The sequence below is a fragment of the Solea solea genome, chromosome 2, assembly GCF_958295425.1.
Source record: "Solea solea chromosome 2, fSolSol10.1, whole genome shotgun sequence".
NCBI lineage: Eukaryota > Metazoa > Chordata > Actinopteri > Pleuronectiformes > Soleidae > Solea > Solea solea.
Window position 1 is genome coordinate 1288042 of NC_081135.1, and position 26050 is coordinate 1314091.

The following is a 26050-nucleotide window of genomic DNA, read 5'->3' on the forward strand; positions in this document are numbered from 1 at the left end:
ACAAGTTAAACTAACACACACACACACACACACACACAGCATCTCCACATGTGTGGTGTTTTCATTCTGACTCGTGCACATTTGTCTGGGCAAAAACCAAAACCACGTCAGTCGTACCAGCCGGTGTCCCACAGCCCGAGCTGTTTATTTAAAGCGCTGCAGACCGTTGTCCCCCCTCCCTCCCCCGCCTTCCCCCCTCCGTGTTTATTATATTTAGGGGTGCGTTCAGACGGTGAACTCACAGTAAAGGTTCAGAGCAATTTTCACTGCGTTTAACCCTCCTGCTGAAGAGCAGCATGGAGAGAAAGTTCACTGCAAGTCTGCCACTGCATCCACACTGCTATGTTTTTGTTTTAGAATGCATTACTGTTGCTACGGTTACACCTGCAGTCCACATTAGCTCAGCTGCTAAGATTTGAACACTCCAAGTCTTTGAGATGTTGGAAACTAAACATACTACAAAATGCAGCCCAAAACAGAGCTAGCAGCATTTGAAAACACCGTCGTCCACAGTGTGGACGGCAGGTGTATCCACAGGAGGGTTTATGTTCTTTTTTGAATGAAAATGAAGCAGTGTGGATTGAGCCTCAGTCACGTCTCAACAGTGAGACTCAGCAATGTTGTTTGTCGTTGGTTGAACTTTCTGAAACTTTCTGAAAACTGCAGTGTGTTAGTGTGGATGCAGATTGTTTGATTGTCATTCTACGCTTTAGTCACGCCTCCACGATCCCCTCGTTATCGCTGCTCTTTCCGCCATTCTTATTCCTCTTTAGTTGTTGTTTTCTTAAATGTCTGGATGCATTTTCATCCTTAAACAGCGTTTTAAAGCAAAGACGCTTTGTTTTTAATCAAACACAGGCAGAGATGATTCAAGGGTCCACAAACACTCACGTCTTACACTTTGGTTTCACGGTGACACTGCGGCCTCTGTTCCTCGCGTTTAAACCCGCATGTTAAAACCAGACAAACTGGGGACCTGCCCTCAAACCTCAGAGGCCAGAACTCCGGGGGGTGGAGAACTCATTTGCAGTCCAGGAAAGCAAAAAAAGAGAAAAGAGGTGGGGGAGTTTTGGCTTAATCCTCTAAAACATCCATATATCGCTGCCGACCGCTCACTCCCCACAGCTGTAAATCTGCAGGAATGTAGCCTGTTGTTTTTGGAATCAGCACAGGCAAACCTTAATGGCTGCGAGAGATTGATGTCTGGAGACGTTGCCTCGAGCTGGCAGTCGCATATTTCAGCGCTGGGATATCTTCAGTCAACCGGCAATACTTAAAGAGAGACCAGAGGCCTCTGTGTTTACCAAAACAGATTGAACCAAACATCACTTTCTCCTGTCACTTTAATTTTAATGTATGTCCCGTTTTTATCCGTTATAACTCAACATGAGATGCCTCAGTGTCTTTCCGGTGCTTTATGTGGAGAGCAGAGTGTCAAAAGTGTCAAAATCAGAGGGTTTTGTGACGTGAACTCTATGTTTACTGTGGTTGATGTAGAATATGTAGGCCATGTTTTTAAGAGTTGCCTTAATCACGCTGTTCAAGCCTAAAAACAAGTGCTGAGTGCAGAAGGAAGTTGATTTTTATCCAGTCATCTGCTCCCTGTCTTTAAGTAGATTAAATTATACTGTAAGAAAAAAACATTTTTTTTTCTTTTTATCTAATCTCGAGGTTTCTTCCGCCGGCCTCACTCCTGACTGAAACTTCAAACTTCAGATAAAACTGAAGACGAGGGCATCTTGGAAAGTCATCAAGCTGATTGTTTGTAAAGAGGAGCAGCATTAGTCCAGACTCTGTGTGTGTGTGTGTGTGTGTGTGCTGTGGACTCACATATGGACTCTATACCACACGTTGCAAACTGAAATGCAGGAAACAGAGCTGTAGTTTATTTGTGACATTGAGAAGAAAAGCCTGTGCAGCGACCTGCGATACCCACTCACTGTGGTGTAAACCAGGCATAAGTCTCCTGAAGTCAGGTGTTCTGATACATTTTGGTCTTTTAGTTTCTTTAGATTAAAATAATATACAGTCAGAGCAGAGCTGTGGGCCCAGCTGCCCCGTTAGAAAACAATGGGATTTATGTGAGTGCGGTGACAAAGGCTCCTCCGTTAGATGAATGAAGACGGGCCAGGCTGTGTAAATAGTATTTTAAAAGAGGTGGCTTTGTGATAAGAACAGATTTCTTTATCGGGCCGGTAAAGTGGGGGCAGTGGACAGTGAGTAATTGATGTCGGCCGCGTGCGAACGCTCCCATCACAAAACCAGCGAGCTGCACAGGGAGCACTCAGGGGGTCAGGGCCCGCTGGCAGAGAAAAATGTGTCCGAAAAAAGGCTCAGGGTCCACATCCTACTCTGAGAGGACGGCCACTAATCTTCCTGAGAAGAGGAGGAGGAGGAGGAGGAGGAGGAAGAAGAGGAAGATGAAGGGGGCGGGGGGCGGCAGCTCTTTTCTCTTTTCTGCCTCTGTGCTGTTTAAATGAGGCCCAGCTCAGGGACAAGACAGCACCAACACACCAGTGCTGTTTCACCAAGAACAACCACAGTCTACAACTGAACCCTGGAAAATATACGGAAAATCTGTCTAACAGCAGGACATGATCAGCGGTAAAGGTGTGTTCACACTGAACCTGAGGCCAGGTTAATGCTAGAACTAATTATAATTATTATTATTATTATTATTATTATTATTAATAACCAATAACCAAAAACAAGACTACCGCTTCAGGGAAACAGGTTATCCTAAAAGATTTAGAGCAAAACATTTCCCTCCACATTAAACATCCAAATTAAATCCAATGCATTTAAAGTTCCGATTTTAAAATCAAAGCCAGAACAGAAACACGCGTGCAATGATTTTTATCAATAAACGAAATCATAACTCAACAAACTGGTAACAGATAACAGTGTTTTATGAAGGAATAATCTTCACTTTTCCTGAAAAATGTGTGTTTTCCACCTCTAGAGACATAAACTGGGGAATACTGAGCCTGTTTAGGTCTGCCGCCCCACTGCAGCCCCCCACCCAGTGTGTCCTGGGGCAACCTAGGAGGCGCTAAGTACTTAGACTCCCTCCCTGCGGACCAGCCAGACTCAGCAGAAAGACCTGGGAGGGATGGAGGGAGGAAAACAAGGGAGGGAGTCTGGGGGGAGGCGTCGGTGCGCTGAGCTCCGCACATCAATCTCCCTCGCAAATGACAAACTCACTCTCAGCAAGATGTATGTCAGGAGCCACCAAAGCCAGTTAATCAAATCATTAGCAGCACCCAGTCGTTTCCCCTGGCCTAGTTTACAGACACTGACAGAGAGAGAGAGAGAGCCCCACACTCGCTGCTCCCACTAAAATATTCACTAAAAGAAAATCTGCATCAGTGACAGATGTAAAGGCCACACATTTTTCAGATTCCATAATTTGGTTTTCAAATCAGGCCTAAGAATAAACCTGAGTGTATTAAAATATAAGAAACTTCAGCGTTCATTTTAAATCTGCTAAAACGAAACAGAAGATCACATTTTCTTTTTCTTTTTTTTCTTTTCTCTCCTCTCATGTGACTCATGACTTATTCTGGTTTCAAATTTAAGCTTCAACGTTCATCCTTGACCTTGGAACCCGCTGAAGATCATGTGACATGGACCGAGCGCTCTCGACGACCTGCACTAAATGACCTTTGAACCTCAACTTCTGAGCAACATGTATGTTCAAGTCCTCGAAGGCCACGTACATGAGTGTGAGAAGCCTCATGAAGATCCTGTGGTACAGCAGAACGTTCCTTTTTGACTAGAAATCTTCTATTAATCCAGTTATTAATCCACGAAAGAGGCCAAATTAGATTAAATTAAGAGAGTAGTGTGATGGTGTGAACCAGTCAATCTGCGATATCTTTCCTGCGCTGGTTTAAAACTTGAAATCGTCTGTATGAGAAACACCTACAGAAGTCACTCTGGACATTTTTCATAAGCCAGCTTCCTCTGCAAATTTCCGTTAACCTTTACGGCCAGAAGGTAGACAACTTAAGCTCCACCCCTCACATTTACCTGAAATTGCCTTTAATAAAAAAGAATGTGCAAAGGCCATAACTCTGAATTTACCCGATCAGAATTTCTACTTTGAACGAAACTTTAATCTCTGATAACAAACGGGCGGTTCTCTCGTTCTCGGCATCTCTCTGCTCATATTTTCACTGTAAATGCCTTCGGTTATTAGGCATGGATGTGAAATTACAAAGGTCCCGGGGCTGGTGTAAATCTGAGCGCCGTGGCTCGGCCCGTGCGAGCAGACAGATGTGAGCTGTCACAGGAAATACAGCCGCTCGTTTGAATCTATTAACCGGGCAGCGGAGCCTCGGTGCTCGGCCAGCGGGAGGAAAAACCTCAGCCAGGTCTCGCTAAACAAGTCCAAGAGTCACAACGCCAGAGTTTAATTGTGTTCCTCTAAAGCTTCACTCCCGAGTAAAAAAACAGGGTGTACGGAGCAGGAAGGAGGTTTGATGGTCAGATAGCGGCGTCTGCGGCGTCTGCGGCGTCTGCGGCGTCTGCGGCGTCTGCGGCGTCTGCGGCACCTGGGTCCGTTGTAATTGAGTCGTAGCGCGGCGTCTCCACTTTTTAAACAAAGTGACTCTCACTTGAGCTTCATTTCCATAGGCCTCTGGGAACAGGACCTGGGCTGCTCACATAAAATAAATGACCGCTCCATGATAAATGGTTCTATTAGCAATCCAGATTGTTAAACTGTGATATAACAGATCGGAGAGGGGCGTGGGGGCCCATTCATTTTCCCTGCCTTCTGCGCGCAGACCCCGCTGTAAATAGCTTGTTTTTATGTGTAAATAACATATTAAAACTCGGCATTAGCCATGTCCTTTGATAGAGAGGAAATTGTTCTAAATAAATAACGCGGGACAGGAATATAAAACAGGGCGGGCTGTTATACTGAGGCTCAGAGGTGGGCATGACTTAGGTGACAGGGATTCTGACGCCGACAGTAAAGCATTCACCCGCAGTAAAAGCGGCGGCGGCAGCAGCAGCGATATATTAGCATCGTCGGCTTCTCCCGCTCAGGTTCAAGGACCTCGTCTCATCCTCCTCCTCCTCCTCCCTCCTTCTCTACAGCTGCATATTCACTTATCAGGAGCCGGACACTGGAATAATAATGCATATTACTGTGATAAGTAATTGCTCTGTCGCCACACGCTGGCACACAAGTCTGGTTTTTTATATTTTTATATTTTTATATCTGATTGGTAAAAGACAGGAACGGGTTATTGTTTTGTTTTCTTTCTTTAAAGATTAAAATACTGAGGCTGATAGAGAGGAAGAGTTATTATTTTAGGTAAGAGAAGATTAACAACTCCACAGCTGCCGTGTATAAATATACAAAATATAATAAATACACCACGAGGTTGAGTTTAGGGTCAAAGTAACGAGATTCATGTAAAGCGAGAATTTAGTGGCTTTAGTGGCTAGTGAAATAATGGTTGCAACCTTTCGCTCCTTCCCCCACCTTAGAGGTCTAGAGTTGAATGGAAAACTGTGGGTTCATTCATCGTCCACATCACAGCTTTAAGAGCATGTAAATATTTGAATCATGTATTTAAAAGTGTGTATTTGAGTTTCTCCTACCAACAGATTGTTTCGTTCAATTTGTGACAACCAAGTTTCTGCGTTTCTGAAGGAGGCGTGGTCTAGAATAATTTCAATATTGGCACTTAAATTACATTATTTTTCTTTTTACCGGGACAGAATATTCTGGGCTTGAGTCAAACATCACAACAATCACACACTGATGTGACCACTGAGGCATCATGGGAGCTGTACATGTGTCTCTCAGCTTTGTTCAAATATTGAAGACGTCTGTGTAAAGAAACATTGATGCTCTGGATTTCTTCATCACATCGAGCCCCTGAGTTCTTCATTAAAAGAGCGGCGACGCCACTGATCCGCCGACTCGCTCCAGATTTGTTCCTGGGAACGCGTTTTTTCTGGCTCGCCGCCCGCGCTTGGGCTCCGTTTGTTCCTTCTTTATCGATGAATGAGTGTTTCTTTTTAATGGCAGGCCACCAAGTCCTTCATTAAAGAGTAAAAATGTCACTAAATCACACATTTAATTTCCATTTCAAGGGCGGCCCCATCACTCTGCATCTTTGTCAGCCTCTGAAGCTCCGCGTCGTCCTCGCCTTCTTTTACTCTGGAGGTAAGAACCAGGTCTTTGAGGCTCATTATGCTGAGCTTTCATCACACGTCGGCTGACATCTTTAAAACATGTATTCTCTCTTTCTGTGCGTGTTCCTCCCCAGTGAGAGAGGATCAGTGCTACTCTTCATTTAGTTCAACAACACAAACACTCGTTCTCACCTGCCCTCAACGCCCCCCACCCCCCACGCCCCCCCTCTCTTGTCATGTCACCTGTTCATCAGTGTTTAAACGGTGCCACACTCCCCCTCCGCCTGTCTCTATCCACATTAATGATGCTCTTTCAGGATTCCTGTCAGAAATCCAGTGTAAGTCACCTCTGACTGCTGCTCGCACCTGATCAGGCCTGAGGAGAGCCACGAGCACCGGCTCACACCACAGCCGGTGCTCTTTGAAATGCATATTTCATCAGTCGCACTGGTCCCGACCTCTTCGCCCCTTGGCTCAGCACCTCCGAGACTTCTAGATCTAGAGAACGTACGCCTTACCTCTCGTCTCTGATGGTGAGGGTTTCTTCGCGAGGTCTCCGAAACTGTTCCCGTCCATTTTGTCTTTTTTCTCGGCGGCCCTGGACGCTGACGTGTCCATGGCCAGCGGACTCTGGAAGCCAAACATAAGGAAGTGTTAGTTTAGGACTCAAGGCCTTGTCACAAAGACACACTCTGTATTGAAGTTTAACACATTATAACATCTTTACATGGTGATGTTTAAAGTGACTTTCAGTTAGCATTTATTAGATTTGACTTTGAGCTTTGCACAGCATCTTCTGATTTTACTCATGGGACTTCAGAATAAAGTTAGTGAGATAAAGTGCAGGCTTTTGTTTTTAGTGTGGACTTAAAGAAAACACACGCTGGTGTTTATCTTCCCCGGTTGTGTGAGTTGATCCTGAAGCGTGGGACAAACATGTCGGAGGATTTTCTCCTGAAAAGCCGCTCACTCTCCATGCAGTGGTTGAACCCCCGCCTTTCACGACTCAATTTGCTTTCTGGCAGCGAGGCTGTGGGGGTCGGTGGGGGCTCAGGAGGGGGTTCTGGGGGTTAAAGGGGACGGGGGATGAAGAGGCGGGGGTCTTTGCTCGCATGTCATCAAAGTTTATTTGACTATTGACCTTTTTGCCAGAGCTTTTCAGAAGGGCTTTGTGGGCCGAACAGTTAGAACAATACAACTTTATCTTCAAAGCCCGGAGAGTTTTCTTCACTCAGGATCCACGATGCTCCTCAGATTCTCTTCTAAAGACTTGAAATTCAACATCTGGGAACATCTGGTTTTCTCTCTGTATAGTTTTAAACCACAAGCTTAGACTGGATTTAGTCCAAGACCAGCAAAGATAGATCTGTGGTTAACCATCGGCCATTTAGACTCAAACACCACAAGATCAATCAAACCAACATGAACACGAAAGACTCTATTCGTCCACACTAAAACATAACCCAGCATTTTACAAAATAAAAGACTCAGTTTCTATTCGTCCACACTAAAACATAACCCAGCAGTTTACAAAATAAAAGACTCAGTTTCTATTCGTCCAGACTAAAACATAACCCAGCAGTTTACAAAATAAAAGACTCAGTTTCTATTCGTCCAGACTAAAACATAACCCAGCAGTTTACAAAATAAAAGACTCAGTTTCTATTTGTCCACACTAAAACATAACCCAGCGGTTTACAAAATAAAAGACTCAGTTTCTATTCGTCCACACTAAAACATAACCCAGCGGTTTACAAAATAAAAGACTCAGTTTCTATTCGTCCAGACTAAAACATAACCCAGCGGTTTACAAAATAAAAGACTCAGTTTCTATTCGTCCAGACTAAAACATAACCCAGCGGTTTACAAAATAAAAGACTCAGTTTATATTTGTCCACACTAAAATATAACCCAGCAGTTTCCAAAATAAAAGACACAGTTTCTTTGTCCACACTAAAACACAACCCAGCAGTTACCAAAATAAAAGACTCAGTTTCTATTAGTCCACACTAAAATATAACCCAGCAGTTTCCAAAATAAAAGACAAATTTTCTTTGTCCACACTAAAACACAACCCAGCAGTTACCAAACTAATGGCTCAGTCCCTGTTCGTCCACACTAAAACACAACCCAGCAGTTACCAAACTAAAGGCTCAGTCCCTGTTCGTCCACACTAAAACACAACCCAGCAGTTTACAAAATAAAAGTCTCTGGCAGTTTTCAGATAAACGCAGTCACCTCTCCTGACGTGTAATTGTGACCTTCTTGTGTAAAAGCGGCTGCGGAGACTTTTGACCTTGTAAACAGCTGTTACAGCGATCAGTGTCAGTGTATTTAGGGGTCAGATTTGCGGCCTCGTGTTTTCAGGACGAGTGTGTAACAAGTTTGTGTTGTAGGTCACACACACGTGAGTTAGTAAATGACTTAACTGCGTCTTTAACAAAGCTGTGACTCTGACTGACAGCTCGGCCTGGTGTCTTTATGGCTGCAGATGAATCAGTGTAACAGGTGTGAGAGGCTAGGAGAGTGAAGCCTCATGGGAAGTCCCTCACCTCACACACACACACACACACACACACAGAAGCCCCTGTAGTTGAGGTGATATATGAGGCACATAATGGTGGTCTTTCACGCTCGCAGGTCTCTGATCTGTCCTCACAAATCAAGATTAGTCAGGCAACATTTGCTGTTCACACATTTGTCTGCTGCCAGCACTCAAACTACTGCTGTTTAATTAGTCCACAACTATCTTTTTACTATTAAAGTAAATTTACATTTGTAATAATCCAGAATGTAATATTTAGTTTTATTTAAAAGGTGATCATCTTTATATTTAGATTAGATTAAAAAAACAAAAAACCCTGCATCATGAAATATTTTTTATTGCAAACTACTGTTATTATCCTAATATTATGTTGAGCTTGAAATGATTTGCAATTTCCTGCCAATTATTCACAATGTGCAAAGACATTATTATTTTTTGTGACTCAGTTTCAATTCGTCCACACTAAAACACAACCCAGCAGTTACCAAAATAAAAGACCCAGTCCCATTTCACCATCACGAAAGTACAACCTAGCAGTTTATGAAATAAAGACTCCGTTTATTCGTCCAAACTAAAATAAAAGCCTTAGTTTCTGTTTGTCCACACTTAATTAAAAGTCTCAGTTTCTGTTCATCCACATTAAAAGTCTCAGTTTCTGTCAATCCACACTAAATTCAAAGCCTCAGTTTCTTTCCATCCACACTAAATTCAAAGCCTCAGTTTCTGTTCATCCACACTAAATTTAAAGTCTCAGTTTCTGTTCGTCCACACTAAATTAAAAGCTTCAGTTTCTGTTCCCTGTATCATGAGGTATTTTTATTGCAAACTAGTTATTTTCCTAATATTATGTAATTATGTATTATATTTTGTATATATATATATACATATACACATATATATATATATATATATATATATATATGAATGAGTTTGTTTGTCAAAGTTTTCACTTTTGCCAAGAACGCATCTAAATTCAGCTTGAAATTGTTTGCATTTTCCTGCCAATTATTCACAGTGCAATGTGCAAAGACCTTTAGTGTCAAAATCTCAGTGTCTCATTCAAATGACCAGGATATTCAGTATAAATATATCTATAGATGTTGGCCTATGTTTGATTAATTCACATACAAAAAGCTTTAAATGACACAGGAGCAAGTATTTTTTTTTATCTTGTACTGGATCATTGGTTGAGAAAAAGCGTCTGTAGTAAAAGTGCTATATTGATGTTAGATCTACATTTGTAAACTCTCTCAGTAACTGTTTATCTTGCAGTGGGATGTTAGTGTTTTTTCTTGCTGTTGAAATGTTGACTCAGGAGTGAACTGGAGTGAAGTGACTTGCAGTGGTGGTTGTTAATAACCAGGTTAGTGAGTCAATAGCTCAGTTAGTGGTGTAATTAAGCGTCACCTCCCTCTGTTGACAGTAGGCTCCTCTCAAAGGCCACACAATGATTCATTTCAGTATAATGGCCGACAAAGAGATCCTTACAATAAGGTTATTTAAGGGGGCTACTTCAGAGGAACCCCCTCCTCTCCTCCTCCTTCCTCCTCCTCCTCCTCCTCCTCAGCTTTTCTGTTGAGTCATTGTTGTGAGATCAATGACTGTTTATTCTGTCGACTCATGCAGAGAAGAGCATGGACTCTGCTGTTTGTTCAAGCACACACACACACACACGGTCTTATTTTTTTATTTTTCTCCCAATCAAAAACAATTAAAGATGGAGTTTGTCTGAGTTAGTTGCCGTGGACGACCAGATCCACATGAAACTGAAGCTGACAGTGAGAGTTTTTTTGCTCATGTTGTGTCTCCAAAAGTCTCAGTTTATGCCTGTCCACACTAACTGCAGTTTTCATTCTTCTGTTTTTAAGTTTGAGTGTAGCATGCCTCATCTTTTACAGATGTCCTACTTTCTGTCTGTCCACACTTAAACACAGCCCTAACGTTTTTAAGCAAAAACTGAATTCATTGTATTTTCAAACTTCCGAACCATTACAGGAGCTTGAAAATGTAGCAGAATTTAAAGTCTGGACATGTTCTCCTGCAAACTCCCGGGTCACAATTCTACATTATGTTCAGAAACAGCACAGCAGGAAAATCTCAGGCTCCACCCCCTCATGTGGATGTTCTGAACTTTCTACTGCTGCTGTGAAAGCATCTGATCCAGATATGTGAATAGAAAACTGTGTGTAGCCAGTTCTTGTCTCTATGTACTCTATGTACTCTATGTACTCTATGTAAATGTATACTTAGTATCATGTGTAAAGTTCACACCGTCCCTCTTCTTCTGTGTTTGCAGTGAGGCTGCTGTGGCTCCACACTGACTTCCTCCTGGGATGGACCCAGAAACATCAGAGTAAGTCACCAGGAGAAAACACCTTTGACCCTCTGTAAATTAACTAAGGGCCCACAAACGCTCACAGACACGCAGGATATATATTATTCCGGCGGAATGTTATTCTGCGACTCATGGAACTCAAACGTGCGGTGCAGTGAGAGGGCTTCCCCCTGCGTCAGGAAAACAAATGCATCTGCCTGCAGAGGTGTAGCCGGTGTACAGAAGCAGCGTTTGGCTCATCACCGCGTATTACAGCAGCCGCTGTCCTCCTGAATTATTAGAGCCGCTCTTGTCAAGCAAACAAACGACTCTGTCTGCTCTCAAAAGGTCACAGCGTACCAGAGTAAAATCACAGAGCGTGCAGTCAATTCCTCGCCGCGAACTTCTTTCCAAGGGCCACTTGCTGGAATTTATGGTTGGGCCCTGCACCTATTCTCCTTTGAATAATGGCTATCCTATAAAAGAAGCCCAGGTCGGTGGCGAGTCTAAAATAGAATACAGCTCCGACCGAACGAGGGTTGTTTATTGTACGAGCGGTGAATGCACAAATAGGGGCTAACAGTGACATTTGGATTTATACTGACTTCCCAAACTCTGGACTACAGAGGAAGCGGCGAGAAAATCCCACGACTGAAACTCAAAGCAGAGCAGAGGGAGAGAGGATGTTCAATATCCTGTGGCTGAGCTGCTCCTCCTGCCCTCGACAACAACTAACAGATGTGACAACTGTGAGTGACACACACACACACAGACACACACCCTCATTTTACTTTATACATGTTTTAATGTCGAGTTCAGGGATTTTTAAGTGTGTGGATTATTGACGTTTGTGCCACTCTTTAATCCACTCACTCTCCCACACCAAAGTCCATAGAGACAATCAGCGATTTTAACATCACAGCACACAGGAGTTGTTGATCCACTGCTGCCTCCATCACTAAGTTCAAATGTCTTATTTTGTGACTTCTGTGTTTTAAAACCTTTGTTTGGATTTACCTCAGTGACACAAAGTGACCACACGAGGCAGCAGTAGAACTAAAATCACTGATTTTCTCTATGGACTTTGGTGTGGGAGAGTGAGTGGTTTACAAACTTTAAGTTTCCTGTTGAGATAAAGACGTGAACACGTTCATAAGACATCATAGACATAAACTGATATGTCAGGCTGGTTCTAAGCAGCAGGGGGCGCTCACAGCACCGACTATGAGTCAGTATCTCAACTTACTGCACTATGAATGCAGAGGCCGTGCCCAACTTAAAGCTGGGTGGTTGCTAGTTTGATTCCCTCACTGTCAAATCCCATCAAACTCACCAGTTAAAACGTGTGAACCTCATTCTCTCCCCCCCCCACTGCTTTGACCTCTGACCTCTGGCCAAATGGTGTGGCTACATCGTGGCCTCTCGCTGTTTTACAGCCATAGTTTGGACCAGTGACTTCCTGTGTGTCCACACACACACACACACACACACAGACACACACACAGTGAGTCAGTGTTTTTATTATGATGCAGCAGATTCTGCTCACACACTACGTTTATAACATTACTGCATTAATGTCCATGTTTCCATAGCAACAAAATTACATGTCAAACACTAGGACAGGGACACACAACATCACACTATAACAACACAATAACACAACACACTGACTCATTTTAGTGCTAAATAACTGCAGCGTGTGTGTGTGTGTGTGTGTGTGTTTTCTGTCATAAACACTGACCTTGTCAGAACCAGTAAGTCCTCATGGAAACCAAAATCTGGTCCTAATGAGGCAGAACCTAATTTTCTGAAGAACTTAATAAGTTCAGGACTAAGATTTGAATTGTGGTTATGGTTAAGGTTAGTGTTAATCATTAACTGGTTATGGTGTGTGTGTGTGTGTGTACACTGACTTAGTAAATAGTAAAAATACTATTTGGTGATGGTGGTACTGTGATGGAGCCCACTCTCATACTATAATACTGCATTATTGCCTTGCTCAGGCAGTCAAGTCAGAATATAATTGGTGTTTTAACCTTTGTTATTTTTCAAAACTCACAACTAACGATAAAAAAAGCAGCTTTTGTCTTCCTTCTCCTACGAAAAACACAGAAACTAAACTTAATTTGTTCACTGCAGTTCATTAAACCCACACAATATGTTAATGAACTGCAGTGGTTTAAAAAAAGGTTTAATAATCGGTGTCGGGTCAGAGCAGAACCTCTCTGGTCCTCACAGCTAATCTCCACTGACACAGTGGAAAACCTGCAGAGGCCCCCGTCACTGACAGCGTGTCACTGAACCTCCGGGGGCCCCCAGGATGAAATCTGTCCCCCGGCCCCTGACACCACAGAGAGAGAGAGACTGCTCCTGACCTCCAGGTCTGATGGAGCGGAGGGAAAGACGAGGTCTGGGTGGAGAAGAGGGGAAGTGCAGCGTTGATTACTAAAGAAAACCACATGTCTCCACTGGGACGACATGTGGTAGAGAAAATGTTCTGTGAGTTGATGCTTCTGTGGTTTGGCACAGCGCGTTTTCACTTTCACCGCCTGTCATGTGACCAACACGCCGAGCCTCTTCATCAAGATGCTGACGCCGCCACTGACGCCGTCACCACTGCGTGAGGTGATCAGTGAGAACGCTGCCATAAACGCCACGTGATCACTGATCTGGAATCACTCACAACAAAGTGTCAAAGTGTCATCGTGCGTGTCTCCCTGCACACACACACACTCTCGAACACACGTGTGTGTGTGTGTGTGCTGCTGCTGCTGCTGTCAGGCGTGAGCGTGGCGTTGCTCTGGTCCCTTCAGGAGTTAATTAACAGACGCTTCAAAGCTGAAGGTCCCAGCAGCTTCTGGACCTTTGATTATCTGTGTGTGTTTTCATCATATATAATCTCTGCCTCCCTCTGTCATTAAAAAAGTTCCACAGAAACTTTTATGACAACAGAAACGTCAGTCGTTAGTCGCCGGTGATGATCGGAGGTCAGCGACAAACACAAGTGCCGTTAAAGTGTTCACACGCAGGATTAAAACATAACGACACAGGTCAGTGAATAAAAACAGGGGAACGTAAAGTGATCTTTGCTGTAAAGTAATTCCACTTTTATCAGCTGGTTTATTTAAAATGTTTAAAATCTGCCAGTTTAAAATATATTTTTTAAAATTCTCACAGCATGTAAAACACACCATGTGATAAATAATTGAAATTACAAACAAATCATCACAAACCTGCACTTTTACACAGAAAGTTTGGATTTAATGCTGTGATTTAAATCTTTTTAAAAACTTAATTTAAAGGTCTTTACTGTAGAAATGACAGTATGATTTTCAGTTTATTGTGATGTAGATTTTTATCAGGGAAATAATAAAAAATCTAGTCTGGTCTTTGCTTTTAATTCTCACACTTTCACATGGAGTGTTTAGTGTTTCAACTATAGTTCATTATTTAATAGAAACAGAAAACTGTCTTTAAAAAGTTCATGAATGGTTCTCTGAGTCTGAGAAAATCCCATAATTACATGTGATTTTCAGTTTGTTTGTCAGTGAATCATCACAAATAAAGTGACAAATAAATCAAAATGTTTATGAATTGATGCGTTTTAAAAAGCATTGAATCCTCACAACGCTGAGAGTAAAAATAAAACACGTTCCTCAGGTTATTTATTATCTGACGCTGTGATTTAAAGTTCATTAAATGTTCACAGAACCTGAAAAATCACATTATTTTTGTGTAAAATGAATCTATATTCAGTTTGTTAACAGGAAGTTTATGATTAAATCATCTGAGGGAAGTGATGAATATAAACCTTTATTTGTCACTAAATCAGCATAAAAATCATGTCACTTTAAAATAAAGACAAGAATTTGCAGAATCTTTAGCAGTAAATCATTAGGTGAAGAAATAAATGAAAATGTAAGCTCATCGCTCCTTTTATGTTTCAGTAAGTCAATAGAAAACAAGGCAGTTTCAGGCTTTTTCTTCAGAATAAAAATAAAGTTGCGATTTAAACATTTGAAAAGGTGAATGAAAGCTTCCTCGAGTCTGAAAAGGCTCACATTAACGTTTGAAATATAGCAGTAAATTGTTAGGAAAATAAATAAATAATACATTTAAGCTTGTCGTTGCTTTTGAAGGTTTTTTATTCTCTCACATTCTTAATTTAGCACTGAGACGTTGTGTTTGATGTCTTCTTTTATGTTTCAGCAGTTTCAGTTTTTGAGAAGTCAAAGTGTGACTTTGTGTATAAACTGGGATTTAGACGTTTGAAAAATCACGCAGTGACGTCTGAATTTGAAGGATTTCACAGAATCTTTAGCACTGAGGTTTTTTTTCTCTCTCACAGTCTCACGTGGTGTTTGATGTTTGATGTGGTTGTTCCTCTTTATGTTTCTGCACTTTTCAGGTTTTTCTCAGGTTGTTTCTTGAGCATGAAGCTGAATGTGTGTGAGTGAGTGTGTGACTGATAAACTCTGTGTGTGTGTGTGTGTGTGTGTGTCTTTTCTTCTCTGCTGGTGTTTGGAACAAGTGCCCCGAGGCCGCTCGCTGTAATTGGTGTGGACTTGTTGTTTTGTGGGATAAGAGACTTTTGAGTCGTCACAGCGGGACGTTTTTTACTCACTTCCAATTCACATTTATCGCTCCCTGCATGACAGACTCCTTCCGTTCTTTCTCTTCAGTTCATCGTTTCTCTTCCTTTTTTTATTAAAGCTTAAAAACTCAGATTTGAATCATTAACAAGGAGGAAATGTTGTGGAGGTTTGGGCTCGGCTCGGCTCGGCCCGGCCCGGCGCGGCGCGGCGCGGCTCAGGATGAAAGTGACATCAGTGTCACAGGTTTGGGAAGAACCCCCCCCCCCCCCACATGTCACGGTGAATAATGTGAGGGGCCCCATTATTTCTTCACATCTCCCCCCTGTGCTCCCTCCCTGGCTGCTGCAACTCTTCATCCTGCACAAAGGCAAATGCACTAAAAACTGTTTTTCTCATGCTAATCAAACGCAACCGACCATTTCTGCTGCTGCTGCTACTTTTATTTAGTTTATCGTCACACATTATAAAGCCGTTATTTAGTTATTTATTTATTTATTTTACCCGAGGAGAAATTAATCAAAAAAAACACTTAAAAAAGTTGTTTTATGTTTTTTTTAGTTTAAGAGAAAAAGAATGAACTTTGAAATATCAGGTTGCACATTCCTGACATTCCTCCAGCATCAGACTGACAAACTCTTCTCATCATTTTCACCGTTTTTCACAATAAAAGACCCGGGAAAAACGTGTAGAAGCCAAAGAGTTGATGAATGAAAAGTATGAGGATGATCCTAAATGTTGCACATGGTCAACACTCACCCCACACTTGTGTCTCCTCAGCCTCGTCTTCACTTCACTTCCACTTTTCTTCCTCTTCTTCCTCCTCTTCTTCTTCTTCTTCTTTCAGGAAAGAGAGTTTAAAAAAAACTAAAAACACACACACTGCCGAAAAATCCACTTTAAAAACAACAAAAAACACAGAAGAATAAATAAATAAAATCCCACGCACAGGAGGAGGAGAAACGGCACGCGCCGATACTTTTCTAAAGGTATATTCCCACAAAATGAGACAGACAGGGAGCGAGTGTGTGAGCGAGCGCGCGTCCTCCGCGTGGAAACCACGAAGCGCGAGGAAAAGTTTACGCGTCTGTGCGCATCACGCGATCCACGAGGAGACGCGGTGCAGAAAGTTGGTGCGTGGTGGTGATGCTGCGGCGGCGGGACACACGGTGTCCCACTCCTCCTCCTCCCCCTCTCTTCCCTCCGCTTCTCCCTCCTCTTCCTGTCATCGACAAACTTTCCTCCTCCTCCTCCTCCTCATCATCATTATCATCATCGCTGCGTTTATTTCTAAACGAGCTCCACTAACGGATCAATAACGTAATTACTCATCACCTCTTTATCAGTTATTGATCATAAAAGTCATTTTTCCTTTTACTTGATAGACTTTTATTTTGAAAATGTCCATTAAACTGGTGAATTAAATAGTGATTATCCGTTATTCAAGGGTTCCTTTGCGTCATTTTTTTTCATCATCAACTGAAAAAGTGTCCATTATATGAATTAATCCATTTAAATTAATCAGTAATTGGCTGAGAAATAATCTATAATCATAGTTTTTGTGATGAATTCATTCTGATCTCTTTATAATAAAATTATTACAATCAAACGTAATAACAAAGCTCACAAAGCCCTGTTAGTTAACAGCAACAATAAAAATACACTTTAAAATATTAATTATATGTGTGTGTGTATATATATACATACACACACATATCTACGCACATATTTACACGTGTGTGTGCGCGCGCGTGCGTATACACATCTAATGGTGGTAAATATAAATGAACTCCTAATTTTTTCCAAATCTGCTGGACGTTTCATTTCCAATAAAACACTGACACCTAGTGGCAGATTATGTCTATTACATGGATCAAAGACCATCAATGAGAAGAAACACTTTATTCCATAAACAGGTATACATGTTTGAATATGTAACGTCCTGACTGATTGATTTAAATCATCAATTTCATAAAAAGAAAGAAAAGTACTTTTTATTTAAATTGTATTTAAAATAAAGTGTTTCCCATGAATGAAAAGAATGCAATAAAACACACACATTATATAAGTATAAAGCAACTTAATTGAAATGACGTGCTGAATGTAAATGTAGATATTTACATTAGATTATTATTTAAACCTTCACATTCAACACAACCTTTTATTTCCATACACTCATAAAGGCTCATTAGCACCACCTGCTGGTGTCCTGTGAGAACTTACTCTTACAACTTACTTTTTCTAGTTTTTTAATTGAGAAGCTGAGTGTGTTTTATTGATTATTGATTATTTATTGATATATTTTTTGTGTTCAAGTTGAAAATGATTTCAAATGTTAAATAATCTAATCAAACAAACTGAAATGTAAAATGATTTTTACAATGATATAAATCACTCAATAAAATCAAAAGTCCTCAGATTAAACCAAAATCAAAGTTATATTTTACGGTTATTTAAAAACTTCACATGGAAATGATTTGACCTGCGAGCAGAAACAATAATAATAACAATATTAAATGTCTTTTTCAAAGTGTTGCGTGAGAAGTCTCCGTCCCCGCGTCGGCCACCTGACACTGATGACTTCCACAGATCTGCCTCTGCTCCCACTGTGGGAGCAAGAAGAAGGTTTTTAAAAGATCATTAACAGTGTTTTTTATATTCTGTGTGCGTCAGAGACGACGTCGTTCACCGGCGTTCATCGCTTCATCAGCAGGTGCTGCGAAAATACAACATGACACCACTTTAATCTGTGACTCCCAGTGCGTCGCAGGGATTATCCTCAAAGTTCACGTCATTTCTTCGCTCTTTTGCGCTGCGGGGGCGACATTTTCAGACAAAATAACAACTTCATTCCAGCATCGTAAAAAATACCAATAAATATGGTAAACAAGAATATGTCACCAGTGTTTGTTTGGTTTCCATGGAGACAAAACGGTGCTGTATCATCTGGTGATCGTATGAATTTGTTATGAAAACTAGTGTGAAAATCTGGTGTGAACGCAGAGTTAGGCTGCATTTGCTCGGAAAGTCCGGTCCGTTTGAGGTCCGTCGGTGTGAATGAGCAACTGAACTCTGATCTGCCTAAAAACCTAAGTCTCGGTTCACTTCAAGTGAACCAAATGCAGCGCAGGGCATTGTGGGTAAACACAACTAGGACATACGTGCGTGTAGAACAACAGCCGATGTAAATGTGTCGCATGTTCACATAAAACCATAGGATTTGATGCAGCTCCATGTTCTGCTCGGCATGAAAACAACAGATGAGCGAGTTTTCTTGGTCATTGTTTGTCTTGGTCGTCTCCTTCAGTAGTTCTTGATGCAGCGCCGCCTCAGGCGAGGAGGGGAACAAAGCAGGTTTGAAAACGATCAAAGTTAGCGATAGATTTTTGAATGTTTTCACAGGTAAATGTTAAATATAATCGACGATAACTGCGGGAGAAGTCAGTGACCATGTGAGCGCAGATGAAAGTGTTTTAGAGACTTTACTGCTTTTATCTGGACAGTTTAAAGTCGTACGTGCGGTTACCTGGCGACGACGACGACACGTGTCTGTGTCTGTGTGTCCACATCTGTGCCACCTCTCAGCTCAGCTGTGACTCATCTGCTTCAGACTGTCTCAGAAAAACACATGTTGGAGTGACCTTTGACCTTTAATATCCGCTGAGTTTATTTGCTACATCCCCCCCTCACCACCTCCCCTGTCCTGATGCGTACTAAATCAGATATGCTGAATGTGGGAATGAGCCCCCCCCCCCCACACACACACACACACGAACCACCACCTTTTCACTTAATCCGCTGTGACCTCAGGGTTTCCTGACTAAATTGATTCAGACTTGAGTCTCCACTGTGTTTGCTGTGACTGCTGCCAGACTCTGCTGCTGACCTTAATACAGGGGAGCAGATTAATACACACACACACACACACACACACCTCAGCTCTTTTCCACTGTGGTTCCACATGGGCGTGGTGACGAAATCAGTGTCAGAAAAACAGGAAAAGGGCGACGTGTGAAAGCAGTTTTTCAGAGCAGCTAGGTTCTCTGAGCGCAGTTCAAAGTCGGACAGACACCGAGACCTCGAGTCGGTTTTCATTAACGCTGAGCGCCGCGGGTCAAGGCCGACGACAGGCCCGCTTTGTTCCCTCTGTAGATCAACACTGACTTCTCGTCTGTCTGGAACCAGAGCTGAACGTTCCAGAGTGTTTTTGAATGTGAATAATGAATGAAATAACATAGCTGGAGACTCTGGGTTTTATAAGAAGTCAACTTTAAAAGTCAAAAAAACACTTGAGAATTGAGCTGTTGATGAATGACTGGTGCTGGTGTCCTGGTTTTACCTTCTTGAACTTGACTGGGACTTTGTCTCAAGAACCTTGAAAGACCTTGTCCTATAGGACACCTGAAGGAAATCTACTTGGCTTGAGATGTGCCCGTGATTGTCCTGGAATACTTGAACACCTGAAGAACTTGGACGAGAATTGAAACTTGTTGACCTCATTTGAGCCAATCCAGGAACAATCTTAGTATTTGAGACTTGAGCTTTGACTCGTGATTGTCCTGGTAGTACTTCAAGCTGTCCTCAGGACTCAAGACTTGCTTTGACAAGCTTGACACTTGTCTTTACCTCGTCCTGACTTACTTTATGAAACCTGGTCTGGACATGATCTCAGAAGATACATCACAAATGAATTGACTCTGTCTTCAGGACTCGAGACACTTGTCTTGATCTCGTCTTTGTCTGATCCTTCAGGACTTGACCCGATTGTCAGTCTGATGACTTACAGGAGACTCTTGAACCAAAAGTGTTGACTTGTCCTTCTTTTCAAGGTCTGGTTTCTTGCCTTGGACGTGTTTGAAGTTACTTGACCTGAATTTTATTTGTCCTTTATGTCTTTGCTGGTGTGTCAGTTGTCCTGGTGACCACGTACCTTGGTTTTACCAGCTGTAGTCGTCTTTATTGGTGATACATTAAATTCATGAGTGTCTGAAGGCCACAGTTCAAACATGGTTCTAAATGTTTTACCATTAGCTCCACACATGAGTGTAGAGCTGACCTCTGTGACCTCTGTGACCTCTGTGAACCTGCGACACAAAAGAAGATAATTCACTTCATCTTTGTGCACTTTATCTTTCTTTTCTTTAAATAAATAAACGTCCAGATTACAAAAACAAGAGTGATCTTCCCTTTGGGAAACCTTCATCATTTGTCAGCGCGCAGCACTAAAGAGGCGTTCAAAGCCGTTGGAAATGTCAGCTCCAGCTTCACAGAGAACACATCGCTCCTTTTCAATTAAAAATAAATGATTGCGGTGTTTGTTTCTCCATTAACTGGCGGGGGACTCCATGTTTGAATCCCACGTCTGACACTAATAGTTGACGATCTGTCCTCCACCTTCTCTCGGCCATTCATCGGAACCAGCAGCCCCTGAAGTTCCCATGCTGCGCGCGCTGTCGCCTGTGTGTGTGTGTGTGTGTGTGTGTGTGTGTTTGTGCGCTGGCCGCGGGCCAAGTGAAATCTGTCAGTCTTTTAGAAACCCATCAGCCTGTGTGCTGCGGGGACAATGAGGTGGACACAGACTCCCCCGCCGCTGTCTGACTAACTGATGACACCGACGGATTCACACGCGGGACGTCTGAGCCGCTTCATCCCTCGTCACCTCTGACCTCCAGCAGCTTCAGCTTCAGCTTCAACTCTGAGACGTGATGCCAAACTTTTCTCACTTCTCATGTAGTTGTTCACGTCTTTATCTCACTGTGAGACAGACTTTTCTGTGACACACCGCTCACTCTCCCACACCAAAGCCCATCACAGCACACATCTATGGGCTTTGGTGTGGGAGAGTGAGCGGTTTACAAACTTCAGTTTCCTGTGGGAAGATAAAGACGTGAACATGTTCTTAAGACATCATCAGGTTTTTGTTGTGTCTCTGTCAGCAGCCATTTTGTCTCCTCTGAGAGTAAACCGTTTACTTAAAGAGACAACTTTCATGTTTACTTTCCATAAATCTTTGTTATTTTTCCATGAAAACTGCAACCTGATGTCCGAGAGAATTACAAAGCTGAGGGAAGGCTCATTGTGGTGTCAGCGACCAAAAAGAAACATTATAATGACACGTTTTTCAGTCCAAAGTGTCAATTTCAGCTTTTCCATTCAGAAGCAGAAGGAACAAAAAAGCGTACGGTTGTTACCTAAACTAAAACATTCGGAACATTTTTCCTTTTTTTGACAGCTGTTAAATAAACCTTCCAGCTGAAATTGTGTTTATAGAAATAAATATAATGCAGACATAATTAAAGACAGACGCAGAGGAAACGAGCCGAGATTAAAGACCTTTTCTTTTCTTTCTTTTCTTTTTTTTTTAAAGGAAAAACAAACGTGGAGAATAAACTGTGGATGATGTTTGTGTTTGCTCTGAGGACGACGCAGCTGTGACCAGAAACAAATTAAAATACCATGAGTGAAGATTGCACGCCGCAGGCTTTTCTGTGTGCATATTCTTCATACTTCCTGGTTCCTTCTCTCTGATCCCACTGTCCACAGAGACACGCTTCAACTATACTTACTGTATATCTGTATATCTATGTTCCTCGTTCTTTCATTCATGTTTCCTCAACTTCTGACCTTATTCATATACAAAATCATCACGGCTGTGTTGTATTAAAGCTCGGGTCCGTAAGTGTGGAAAAAGCTTGGATGAAATACCTCCCGTCCCCTCTTATCGAAGCCACGCCCCCAAAACAATGGAAGCGTTGTAGAAACGTTTTAGTTGTGGATTGTTTGTGAGGCCGGTTGTGATCACCAGATATTCAGATTTTAGACATTTCCCTGGTAGTTGTTGGAGATGAACCCACGTTTTAGGGTTATTCATTATTTTGAAGTGATCTACAGGCATTGTTTGGCACAGTATCATCTCAGCTCGCTTAGAACCTCGTCAGATCAGGTGCTAAAACAAGTACCAGGGGACTATGCTCGTGGAAACACAACTTAACTGAGGCGGGTTGTGCCGCGCTAGTGGAAAAGAGGCTTTAGTTTTGAAACATCACAAGTTTTCTTGGGAACATAATATGTTGTATTTTTGTAGCATTACAACATTTTTGGAAAACAGAAGTCACATTTTTGTAAAATAAAACTTTTTGTAAAATTGATTTTTTGCTAACAGTAGCAACATTTCCTTTAATATCTAGGATTTTCAGAAGATGTTGATGTGTGTGTGAAGTGGTGAGAGGTTTTTTAACATCATGGTGATACAGGTTTCACCAACATACATACATACAATGCTGTAATGAAGCTTTCACCAGAGAACTAATGTTTATGACACAGACGTAAAAACAGTTTCCACTCGATCTGAAGTGGCTCTCACGAGTCAAAGAAATCCCCACAGACCTGAGTGTGAGTGCAGCGCTGGGACTGGTCACATGTGACGGGACCTCCATGAGGGGGACCCCACTCTGCTCTTGACATTCATCTCCTCTCAGATCACTTGAGTGTGACTTTCCCTTGGCTCGGCCCAGCGTGGAGCCTGCGAGTCCTCCGCGGCGGCGCTGACATGCATTGTTGGCGTGTCACCGGGGTTTTGGAGAGGGCCACGTGCGTCCAGTGGGCTGAGACAAGTGCTGCCATACATGATGTCAGACATGAGAACGGACCATCTCCAGAGCAAAACACACGCCCAGCTGCAGGACACAAAGAGACTTATCTGCCAATCGGCCCAGGAGCCGCTAGAGACGCGGCTTATTTTATGAGCTTTGTGCAAACGAAAATGACGTCTTCGCGTTCCCTGTAAGCCTGGGCCGAATTTACATTTTTGTGTCGCCAATGCTCTCATCGAGAACAATTTGTGCAGGTCGAGTGCTTCAGAGTTTTACTCAAGGACACTTGAGCAGGAAAAATACTCCACGGCTGAAGCATCTCACCCTCTGAATGCGGGATAATCTGCTGCTGCACAGCCTCTAAAAACATGGATTATGAGGGTGGGGAAAAAAACTCCTCTCCATTTCCAACATTTTGTTTATACGCTCAGACCGAGTCACAGTTTCCTCTACTAATTATGATGATTGTATTTCTGCGTTGGTGTTAGCTGCCCCCACTGTGAGAAACTAACTCCTCACGCTCAAGACAGTCAAGCTTTTCAGTGAAAACATGGCTCTCAGCCCAAACACCAGGAAAAACTGAGTTTAACTTCCAAAAAGATCTCCCACACCAAAGCCCATCGAGAAAATCACTGATTTAACATCACACACACACACACAGGAGTTGTTGATCCACTGCTGCCTCCATCACTAAATTCAAATGTCTTATTTAGTCAAATTCTGTTTGAAATCCTTCATTCAGATTGACCTCAGTGACACAAAGTGACCACACGAGGCAGCAGTAGACCAGCGAGCTAAAATCACCGATTTTCTCTATGGGCTTTGGTGTGGGAGTGGAGAGTGAGTGGTTTACAAACTGCAGTTTCCTGTTGGAAAAGTCTGTCTAACAGTGAGATAAAGACGTGAACATAACCCTTAAGACTTCATAGACTTAAGATGACATACGTTTTATTAGTTGAGTCTTTTATTTTTAACTGGCTAAACTCCTGAAGAAACTCCTGCAGGGCTTCAGTGTAGTTGTGTGTTTGTGGGCACATACCTGTGTGTGTGTGTGTGTGTGTGTGTGTGACCCTGCTGTTCATTAGTCGCATACAGTGCAGCAGTAATTGCTGCATTGTGTTTTAATTAGACGTGAGCACACAGCACTCATTCACACACAGACCCTTCAATCAGCAGCCATTTTACCAGGACACCGACCTCGGCTGTCTGACAGGAGGAGCAGCGACTGCGCCGCGTTATTAGCGCCATTGTGCCTGACACACCGCATGGTGCGCTGTCATTCGTACGTACCGAGGCGGTGAATGAGCGACGGAGGGAGGCGAGGAGGGGAAGAAAGGAGATTAGAGTCCAGGGAAGGAGGCAGGTTTGGCCTCATTGTGCGTCGGCGTTGGGAACGAGTGGATCCGCAGCAGCAGGACAGCTTCCGTTCATTGTCAGTGGGGCTCACGGGAGGCTCCGGGGCCCCTACAGCTAAACCCTGTGGATTGATTAACACCGGGTGTCCCCCGGCCTTATTTCAGTGTCTCGGAGCCCACACATGAGACGGGAGATTGATGTGATGTTTCTATTATCTCACAGTGATTTATGGAGGGATGGACGGTGAGGCCCTCGTCCACTGGTGCAGCCTGTAGCTACAAGCCCAGCGTCCACTTTCAGTCTGAGTTTGATGATTTATAACAGACACAAGGTTTGACGTTTCCTCTGCTTCAATGATGAGGTTTTCCAACAGGAAACTCAAGTTTGTAAAAGCACTCACTCTCCCACACCAAAGCCCACAGAGGAAATCAGTGACTTTAGCTCACTGGACACAGGAGCTGCTGGTCTGCTGCTGCCTCGTGTGGTCACTTTGTGTCACTGAAGTAAATCTGAACGGAGGATTTCAAACACCGAATTTTACAAAATCAGACATTTGAACTTAGTGATGGAGGCAGCAGTGGATCAACAACTCCTGTGTGAGTGTGATGTTAAAATCACTGGTTTTCTCTATGGGCTTTGGTGTGGGAGAGTGAGTGAATGCTTTAAGTAATTGACAGTTTAATGAATAATTACGGTGGCAGATTTTTTTTACTTAATCTTTTAAAGAAAACACAACCAAGGCGTTCTGTGCAGCATCCATCTTGTTTTGTTACTTCACTCAAGTGTGACACAGTTTTCCACGTGTGACTCATGACTTCCAAAGACAAAGGAACGGCTGTATGAATTCCCAGCTCCGTGTTGTTTCGCTGAAAGAGTGCTTGGACAGACGCTTGTTCCTGATGTTTGTGTGCGGTGGTTGTGATGGTGATTACTGTTGTGTTACCACAGTTTGAGTCCTGCAGCAGCTCAGTCAGCAGGTGTGACGCTCATTAACATCCAGAGCCTTTTCACTCTTCACCTGTTTCCAATGTTCTGCCGTGTGTGTGCTCGTTACGCTGTGTAACACCGACTCCTCTGTAATCCAGCGTGACCCTCGTAAACCTCAGAGGACGGGGCTGAGGGAGTATGAGTTCATGTGTGGCCACTAGAGGTCAGTAAGGAGCTGTGGGGCCGAGAACCACACGCTCACCTCAGTAGGAAATGTGGAAGATGTTGAACTTTAAACTGTAACCACTCCACGGTCACTTCTTTAAGAGTGTGTGTGTGTGTGTGTGTGTGTGTGTGTCAGTTCACTGGAGACTGTGTATAAATGACCTTCACACACATGCATCACTGTGAGGACCTCTTTGTTGAGTGTTCGATGACATGCAGGTCTCTCTCTGACCTCTGACCTTGACCTCTCCTCTGTCTCTGCCGCCCCACCCACACACACACACACTCACACACACACACACACTCTTCCCTACCCTGTCTTTAACTCTTTCCTCCTCCTCCT

At 42.8% G+C, this 26050-nt stretch overlaps 2 protein-coding genes across 3 annotated transcripts in view; one reads left to right on the forward strand and one right to left on the reverse strand.

Moving 5' to 3' along the window:
- Window positions 1-16803, reverse strand: part of LOC131451183 (zinc finger protein GLI2-like) — a 51302-nt gene extending 34499 nt beyond the window's left edge. Inside the window, exons 1-2 of the mRNA XM_058622284.1 lie at window positions 16367-16803; window positions 6675-6786 (exon numbers count right to left, since the gene is read on the reverse strand). Of these exons, the coding sequence (XP_058478267.1) occupies window positions 6675-6774 (100 nt within the window). The 5' untranslated portion in view covers window positions 6775-6786; window positions 16367-16803. The remainder of the gene's footprint in view (window positions 1-6674; window positions 6787-16366) is intronic.
- The window catches only part of LOC131451215 (ras-related protein ralB-B-like), a 130313-nt gene that overhangs the window by 23671 nt on the left and 80592 nt on the right, over window positions 1-26050 (forward strand). The window contains exons 4-6 of one of the 2 annotated variants that reach the window (XM_058622289.1): window positions 6115-6187; window positions 10998-11054; window positions 11642-11764. The gene's annotated coding sequence lies outside the window, so the exon portion shown is untranslated. The remainder of the gene's footprint in view (window positions 1-6114; window positions 6188-10997; window positions 11055-11641; window positions 11765-26050) is intronic. The other variant, XM_058622290.1, reaches the window with a different exon arrangement.